The following is a 9,095-nucleotide window of genomic DNA, read 5'->3' as shown; positions in this document are numbered from 1 at the left end:
ATAGAGACGAAGACGTTTGCTGCTCAGCGCGAGATGAAACAACATGCGGCGCAAGAGTACGTGATGCCATTGGTGGAATGTATGAGGTACTAGGTCCAGAAATAACGCGAAACTCGTGAATGAATGCAGTAGAGCTAACGTTCTAGATATCCCCTGTGCTTTTCGTTGTCAGTAGCTTTGGCGCCCTTACCCACCTGTCCTAATACACGACATCTGAGGCAAATAAAGTTGTTTTTCTCTCTCTCTTTCTCTTACGTATCTCATAGCAATGAACCTAATCCCCTCCCCTACCCCCTAAAAAAACAACTAAAGGATGATGTTCGTCGCATAATAATTTTTCATTTTTGCAAATTTCTGCTTATTCACAAAAGGAGGTTACTGGGAAAGGGGAAATGATTACCACGTGTGCGGAAGTATTCACGCACCTTCCAGCTTTGACAGGAGCTCTTCGGCTGCTTGAGAAGAAGACACCAGAAGCAAGTCTTTCACAACGCTGACGGGAACGCGTTTCTGTTGCTGCGATTCCGCTGATTCCACCAGCCGCCTGAGGTTTTCCTGCAGAGCGGAAGGTACAAAAAACGGCTGTCGGGAGTATGTGCAGTATTTACCAAAATTAGCCATGCTACCATCACCCCTGAAAAAGTGGTCTGGCGTATGAGCACAAGTATTCAACAATGTGAACCACCTCCTCCAAGTGCTGCCTCTGGACTTAGCTTTCGCCTTCGAAGACCATACCAATCCAAACCTTTTCCTTCGTCTACGTAATGCAGAACATTATTTTGTCGGAAGCGGGAAACAGATATGAAATTCTCGTCAATTATTTGTGCACTGTCAGCAGGTGTGCTTGTACAACCCATATCTTAAAATGCTTGATAAACGTACCAGTTTTTGGTTTTGCCGAGCCTGCTGTTTCTTCATGAGGAGTAATTCGACGATGATACTTTGCTTGTTTGGATCCACATCCTGCAGACCAGGAAGAAAACAGTCCGAGAAAACAAAGATTAGCTAAGAAGTATGACGCAATATTAAATGAAGATGGTAGTCCGTTATCTGCGTTTTTCTAATGCCTAATGACCTAAAAACGTGTGTAAAAGTGGTACATCTAAATGGCGAAAGAACAGGGCGAAACAAACAAGGACGAAGACGCAAACACAGGATGGGCGCTTACTACTACCTATTGTTTATTTTCTAAAATCAAGCACGATAATTACCATACACTTGACCATGAGCTAGGCCACATAATTAGGCAAAGGGCGATAACACATCCAAACTTCAGATCGCAATTTCAACGAATGCAAAACTGATGTACATCGGCTCGCGTTCACTCTAACCAAAGAAGGATGACGGATGGAAACGGGGTGCAAAGCCGCAGGAAAGATAAGCCAGAAAGTAAAAAAGTGAAAAGGCGAAATAAAAAGCGTGAAAAAAGCGTGTGACGCATCTACTGTTTGAAGTATGTAAGCATTCTCTCCTTAAACTAGAGGGCCTCTACCGAAGGCCTTAGCGACATTTTTTGTTATTACTTCCAACATGATCATTCTTATTGACAGTTCCTTGATAGCTATCAAAACATATTACGCATTAAGGGCCTAAGCTACCGAGATTTTAACAGGAACATACGAGTAGGCTTTGCTTAAACGAACGTTCAAGCTTTGCTGGTGAGCAGAACGCATAAAATACCGCTCGGATAATACGTAAAACAGCACCTGATTACAAATACCAGGCGTCCAGTATGAATATTTTAAAAGCCGACAGCATGAAATATTTATCCAAGGGATGCCCGAACTTATTTCAGTTGGCACCCTGATCGCTAAAATTACAGCGACAGGCCATGTGCTCTATAACAATGGAGTCTTTATTACAGTGAGCTAGGGCGTGAACATAATCGCTTTTGGTTTCCCTCGTCTATGGTTTGAATTGGTTAGTGGGGTTTGACGTACCAAAGCTACTGAAGCTATGAGAGACGCCGTAGTGGAGGGCTCCAGAAACTTCGACCACCTGGAGTTCTTTAACGTGCACTGACATCGCACAGCTCACGTGAGCGTTGCTTTTCGCCTGCATCGAAAAGCGGCCGCCACGGCCGGGATTCGATACCGCACCCTTGAGGACAGCAGCCGACCGCCATAACCGCTGCACCACTGCGGGGGGTCCCTTGTCTTTAGTAATTACAGATATGAATATGGCGTTTTTCGTTCAACCAGTCGCCAATCAAATGTCGAATGCGACAATCTTATCTGCATATTGATCTTATAAATTTGCTTCATAAACTGCTGATTTGAAAGGCAACTCCAGTAGAGAATTTTCCTCGACACTACTCACGACCATATTGAAGATGTGAACACTTCCATGCAAAGAGTAAGCCAATCATGCTACAAAAATAGAAGAATGTGCTCTGAATAAATTATTTTCTGCTCTTTCTATCCTTGAAGGTTTTTTACTACAGGACGTGAACAGCATTGTGCACGTCATGGAATGAGAAACCTGAATGAAGTTGCCATCGTAAAAACGACCACTACAGTACGGTTGCATATTGATGTCTCCGTGAGACTAGGTACAGAAGCTTCGCATATCACACTGTGCAAGGAATGCGTGCGTCCTCCAGCAGAACCCACGGACGCTCCCAACAACATCAAGCGCTAGGAAAAAGCTCATCATCGATACAAACGACGCGAAATTGCTTCCCCTTGCAATAAAATTGTTCCCGTCCGTAGCGAATTCAATTCAACATCCGCTGTCGGTAGGCAAATAAATGGCGATGAATCTGCTTCATTCCTTATTTCTATTCATGGAGCACCTACAGATGTTCACTCCTGCAGGAGGTTACTTATAGCCTATTTGGTCGTACACAGAGACGCAGAGCTAGCAGGATATTATCATGCACTGTGCCACAGGATGTAACAAGCAGACGGGGTGCAGTGTAATATACTGTACATCTACAAAGAGGAAACCTAGAGCCGGGGTGTTTTCTCGGTGGCTTATTAAACTAAGCAAAGAGATCTTACTGCATTTCTGTGGTCAGTAACAGTTAATTTGTTTTGTGTAATAACAAGACAAAAATGTGGAAAAAGAGGCATGGAGAATATTGTTTTCGTAGCAAATGAACTGTTACTAAAAATGTCTGGAGTGGTTTCTTATTCGATAAGTATTCAAAACCGTGCGCACAAATATATCGGGAACATATTGACCATAAATATCATTTTTCATTCATTGGCAAAACAGCAACATCACTTCATTTGCATACTTATAAACCGTCAAAATGTTGACTGGATAACACTTGCTGGCCAAAGGCTGGCCAACGCGGTGTCAACGATCGCTTTTAGAGGACCCAGTTAAGGGATATCTGGCATCCATGGACGCCCAAAAGCACTGCGGTTTCTTACTAACGAATATCCTTGACATCAAGTGCGAATTGCAAGCAGTATTAGTAAAAAAAGGAACTTCATCGAAGTATCTTTATACATATTGGAATATATATATATGGAGCAGAATTGCGACTGTATGAATTACATTGTGCAACATTACATTTCAGATCGTACGCCTATAATAAACGTAGTTTCGCATTCCTCTACAGAGTAGTCTTTCATATGAAATTTACAGTTGTGTAAGGATTAGTTTGCTCCTTATTAATACAGAACATTTTTCATCTTGAGCGCACCCAGAATATAGCGGCACGGTGCCTCATGATTGTGCGGAGAGATTACTGAACAGAATTTTTTTTTTCTAAGGAATATCTTCAATACTGCATTCTCACTTCAGCGATATAAGCGATGATTTCTTTATGGCCTCAGCTGCAGCATGATGTGGGACTGCCACAAATATTTATAGTAACAGTACTACAGCTACAAAAAGTGATACAGATATGGAGTACGTGCTCTATACGACGCCACATATAGGCGCTGTGTGACAATGTTCGGAAACCTAAATATAGTGAATTTTTTTCTGCTCACAGCTTTGGCATTGGCAGAAAGTGAGATACAGAGCAGTTATGCACCCAGCGGCTTTGTGGCACGCGAAAGGTCTATAATAAGGCTTGTAATTTACGAATTGCGTTTTGGGAAGGGAAAGAAAGGCGCTCACTCGTGGTGCCATGAGGGCACAATATAAGGAGGAGTGAATTGCGGGAGAGACTAAGAGGCAGAGGAAAATAGGATGATGGTAAAATAGAGAGAGGAAAGGAAAGAAGGGCTTCGTATGAACTACTACCACCTGGTGTCCTTACTATGTACTGATGTTGCACCAGCACACCACGACGTCTTTCGCCTTTCGCCTTCTTCTAAATGCACCTGTCACGGCCTGGATTCAGTCCCAAGATCTCAGCAGCATAACAGTGTAAGCCCTAAGCTGCCGCAGTGGATATGAGTACAGGCTGCGAGCATGAAACACCCCATATGTGTTTTTTCCCCTGTTCCCTGTAAGTTTACTTTTAACTGTACCAGGTGTGTCTCAGGTGATTTCAGGGAAGAAAAGTCTTCTTTAAAAACCCAAGAATCTGAAAACCCCCCAAGACTTCTGGAGGACTAAGTGACCACGATAGCTGCCACACTTCTACAGGTTCTTGTATTACCGAATAACTTTCTGTAATACCCAACATAAGCTTGGTCTATATGACAATCGAAAAACTCAAGGTGCCTTTCGCGCGACAAGACACCAGATTTGCAATACGCACTTCCTGCTTGAGAAAGACTGCATCGAGGTAGACATGCTTACCCTGCCGTTGATGCGGAAGCCATTCATTAACGCATTAGTCTGATTGATGAGGTCCTCTTGGAAGCTTTTCTTCAGTATTCTTCCTTGGGTCGCACACCGGTGGCTGACACTGGCGCCACCTGTACGCCCCACACTGAGATAGCGACGTACGAGTCGGAGAGGTACTCCACCAACTGCAAGAAAAAAAAATGACATCGCGCATATAGAGTGCACTATTTACTAAGTCTTCTGATTGACGAACGCAGCTAATTGAAATGGTTGGTTGGTTGGTTCATAGGAAGGGAAAGGCGCAGTATCTGTCACACTTGCTCTGTGGACACCCGAACCGCGCCGTAAGGGAAGGGATGAAGGTGGGAGGGAAAGTGGATAGAGAGAAAGGGGGGCCGTAGTGAAGGGCTACGGAGTAATTTCGACCACCTGGGGATCTTTAGCGTGCGCTGACATCGCACAGCACACGGACGCCACTTTGTTTCGCCTCCATCGAAACGCAGCCGCCGAGGCCGGGATTCGATCCCGGGAACTCCGGCACAGTAGTCGGGCGTCTTACCACTGCACCACCCCGGCGGGGCCTAATTGAAATGCAATAGACAGTTTTCTCGCAAGGGGCTCTAATATAATCATACCAAAAATAGTTTTAGCTTAGAAAGAGCTGTTCCCCCAACTGATAATAATGGTTAAAACACCATCACTAAAGTATAACAAGAATTTTTTTTTCCTGACAGTGCCCATAGGGTATAGGACAGAGCTTCAGGACGGCGTTGAGATACCGCTTGAGCCTGGACGTAAAAATATGCAATGAGATTTCACAGATGGTGCGGGGAAAATGCCGTCATTTAACCAATTCACATCGTCTTTTCTAGTAGCTGAGACGTTTGCTGTGTAAAGCTTACGCTATTGAATTTCATTTTTGGGCTTACCTCGCCTGTAGCAGGGCGATAGGAAAACGTTTTTGTGTGGTTGAAGTCAGGGTCAGATGTCCCAGATACTCTTTCAGTAACAGTGTCTTCCTGATCCTTAAACATACGATATTTACACCGGATATCCTGAAAAAAAAAAAGAAAGAAGAGAAGCAACAGGAATATTAGCAACTGGTCTAACTCCAGTTGTCGTTTTGGTAACAATATAAAATAGAAGCGTTTACGAGGCAGATATTCAAGAAAAAATGATATATTGTAGAGGGAAATCAGAAGAGAAACTGAACTCGCTAGCAGAGGCAAAACTGCTTTCCGGCGTGCTATATCAGCGGAAGCGCATGAAGATAGTGAGGGTTTAGCGTACCCATCTTGTCGTTTGGATTATTGTCTAAGAGCCGCCACTGGCGCAACTATACTTTCTTCATTAATGTACATTGGTGAAACTTTAAATACCCGATCCAAGAAGTTATCGCTTGCGAGCCGTGATTCGATGGTTGGAGAGCAACCGCGAACCAAAGTTCGAACCACGGCAGGCACGCTAGCACGCACTCTGAAACTTGTCTCATTAGGGATGAAGCCGGACGCATGTATCTGTATAAGCAAGCCTTATTTTTTTAGGTACAATGCGTACCAAGGCAACTTCCGAAATGAACCATTAAAAGCGCTCTGAGGAGCACCGATGGAACATTCGAGCCTTAGTCGGTTCAAGCAATAAAGCGAGCGTCCGGAGTGGTTTATGGGCCACCTGACCCTCGCTGACTGCGTAATAAGGGAGGGATTACTCATTGGCATTCATCGAAGCGCAGTAATAGCGCTACAAAGGAAAGCTATACAGCTTCAACAGAAATTTGGTAAAGAAAATTTACTCCTGGTCCAAGTAACGAATTTTTCTTTAACTACGAAGTTTCTAAGGTAGCTGTATAGCTTTCCTTTGTAGCTGTATGGCTGCGCTTGGGTGGATGTTAATGAGTAATTACTTTCTTATTACAAATATACTCCACCTTGGGGGATTCCCCTAAGTATTCGAGCAAATGCTAATTGCGCATGTTACCAAGCTAAGGCGTGCTGTAGGAAGCAATTTGTATCCCACTCGGGTTGCACGTTCTGATTTTTTTGTTTTCCTCCAAAAATGTCGAGGAAACATTCAAGAAGGTCTGTTTTAAAGCTTTGCGACACTGCATAAATAGATAAAAGAGGGTTAATAGAGCTGTGCCTCTTGGTGCTTGGCCATAACGTTGGAGTGACAGTAATATGCGGTGTCTGAAAAGAATTAGTTCACAATACTTTCCACATCGCATAATTGACGCTCTACCGCTAACGCGAGTGATTACATCGCTTCTACCTGTGAGCATGTCAAAAGTGTGGCAAGGTGAGCCTAGTTGATGCGAAAATTCTGCCTCCCGAAGTTGCAGTTATTAAGGATTCGATTGCATCACTGAACATATCCTTACGACAGCTACTTCCTCTGGTTCCGATCGCCTTGCTGCACGTAGTAAGCAGCAAGTGTGGAACACACACAGCAGCGGTAGCTTTTAAGGCGAAAGCCTTACTTGCCTGATGTGTGCCGTGAACGAGAATTATGAAAAGAAGGTGTGGGCAGGAAGTGGCAACAAATTCGCCGTTTATAACTAGGCGATTTCTAATAAATTATATGATGCCACCATTTTATTGTGGCATGCATAGTGTTGTCATCACATTTCTTTTCCCACTTTCTCATCCATCTGCTAGTAAAGTTAGAGGCTAGTTTACGATAGGGATTCAAACCGACGGCTTATGTACTTTCAAGTGTGCTCTACTAATCAATTATAAGTGTAGACGTCTTCCAAGAAGTAGACGGAAACCGTGGATTTCCTCTCCATCAAAACCAAACCAACTAAGGAAGCTTAACACTTTGCCAAAATATATCCGAGTATCCTAATACCAAACCGCCGAGAAAATTCATGCTGAACTATGTCAAAATAGCAAACAGCGCATTCGCACGACTTAATCGCTTTAACTGGGCTTTAATTCGAGCTAGTTTTTTTTTTCCCCGAACAAAGTCAGTTTCATTCGTGCAAAAGCCTGAAATATGGTCACCTTAAATAAAGAATAAAACTAAGTTATTCCATCTGGCCGCTGGGAAATTGAAGATTATGGCGCTGATAACATCATAACTAGCATGTTTTAATCAATGAAGGGCACTTACAGATGCACCTTCTTTTAATTTATGATGACTACACGCTGCGAGAACTACACAGCCTACCAAGATACCTTTATTTAGGCGTTCTTATTCGTATTCCGCTTTTCAAGGACATCGCTTTGAGATGGCGTATTCCAAAGGTCTACATTATAACTGGCCTTTCTCGCAGATATAGAAAAACATGCAGAGTTTATAAAGCTGCGCTGTAGAAAAGGAAGGACCTTGAGAAGACATCATGCCTTTAGGCGTTTTCAAAGATCATATTCAAAGATATCATATTCTTTTACATGACACCAGATTTGTGATAAATTTTAAACTTATAGACATAGGTGTCTATCTGCCGATCTTAAGCGTATGAACTGTGAACTTACCGAAAACCTTTTTGGTAACGCGCGACAGTGTAGGATGCGGACTACGAAGTTAAGATCCCGACCAACAAGCTCTCCAGGGCTGTCCAAGAAGACGTTGTCTTCCTCCGTGTACTCTCGCCCCGATTCTGAGCATGGCACCATCTCTACCTGTAATAAAAGTGGTGCTAAAAGCTTTTAAAAAGAAAAGAATCAAATTTTTAAACATGGGTTGGCAAGTTGAGTAAGATTGAAGCTTTGATGAATTTTTGAATGTGCATCGAGCTTCTGATCATGGTTAATGGGAATGAACTATGATGTGGTGAACAGCCCAGCAATTCCGTTTTTGTTTTCTTTTTTCCTTGTTGGTATGTATACTGTGCAGATAACAGTGGCGAGAAAGACATATAGTATTTTTCTTGCGTTCTGAGACCATGTGTTTTGTATTATTAAAACATTCATTACGACACATAGCCAATTTTTCCCAGCACATCTTGATTCAATAATATGCTGCTCTTCTTCCGTATTTTTTTAGAAGACAACAATGACAAGAATGACATGTTCATTGACTCTTCTGTTCGTGTAAGGCTTGCAGAGGATAGAACCGCATCGTCAGCTGAGAGGTGCCTGTCTTGTTTCATTAACGTGTAAAAATTTCGACTATAATCACTAAATATATTTTTTTGACTGCACGATAAGTATAATGTTTCTTTTATTACTTCTACGATGTAAAGCTCTAACTTTGATATGGAGTCATTCATATAATAATGATATGAAATCAAACAATGACTTATTGGTAAAAAAAAAGATCAGGCCTTACGTTCAAAATTCCAACCTCTTCCCCTTTGAAGTTGATGATTTCCAGTTGTTCCTTTAAATCCACCTGAACCGAAATAGTGTCAGTGAGTTCTTGTTCCTAAGGTTTCTCAGGTTATGGTAGCAAATGGT

At 42.7% G+C, this 9,095-nt stretch overlaps 1 protein-coding gene across 1 annotated transcript in view; it reads right to left on the bottom strand.

Annotated features, from left to right (window-relative positions):
- Positions 1–882: 882 nt before the first annotated feature.
- Positions 883–9,095, bottom strand: part of LOC146185538 (kinesin-like protein KIF28) — a 15,199-nt gene continuing 6,986 nt past the window's right edge. Inside the window, exons 9-13 of the mRNA XM_084606483.1 lie at positions 8,968–9,030; positions 8,172–8,318; positions 5,625–5,750; positions 4,708–4,880; positions 883–963 (exon numbers count right to left, since the gene is read on the bottom strand). Coding sequence (XP_084462609.1) covers positions 4,779–4,880; positions 5,625–5,750; positions 8,172–8,318; positions 8,968–9,030 — 438 coding nt within the window. The 3' untranslated portion in view covers positions 883–963; positions 4,708–4,778. The remainder of the gene's footprint in view (positions 964–4,707; positions 4,881–5,624; positions 5,751–8,171; positions 8,319–8,967; positions 9,031–9,095) is intronic.

This window comes from Amblyomma maculatum, chromosome 6 (assembly GCF_055883805.1).
Source record: "Amblyomma maculatum isolate TAMU_Amacu chromosome 6, ASM5588380v1, whole genome shotgun sequence".
NCBI classification, from domain to species: domain Eukaryota; kingdom Metazoa; phylum Arthropoda; class Arachnida; order Ixodida; family Ixodidae; genus Amblyomma; species Amblyomma maculatum.
The sequence above is the reverse complement of the archived record's forward strand: the minus strand, read 5'-3'. Positions and strand labels throughout refer to the sequence as shown.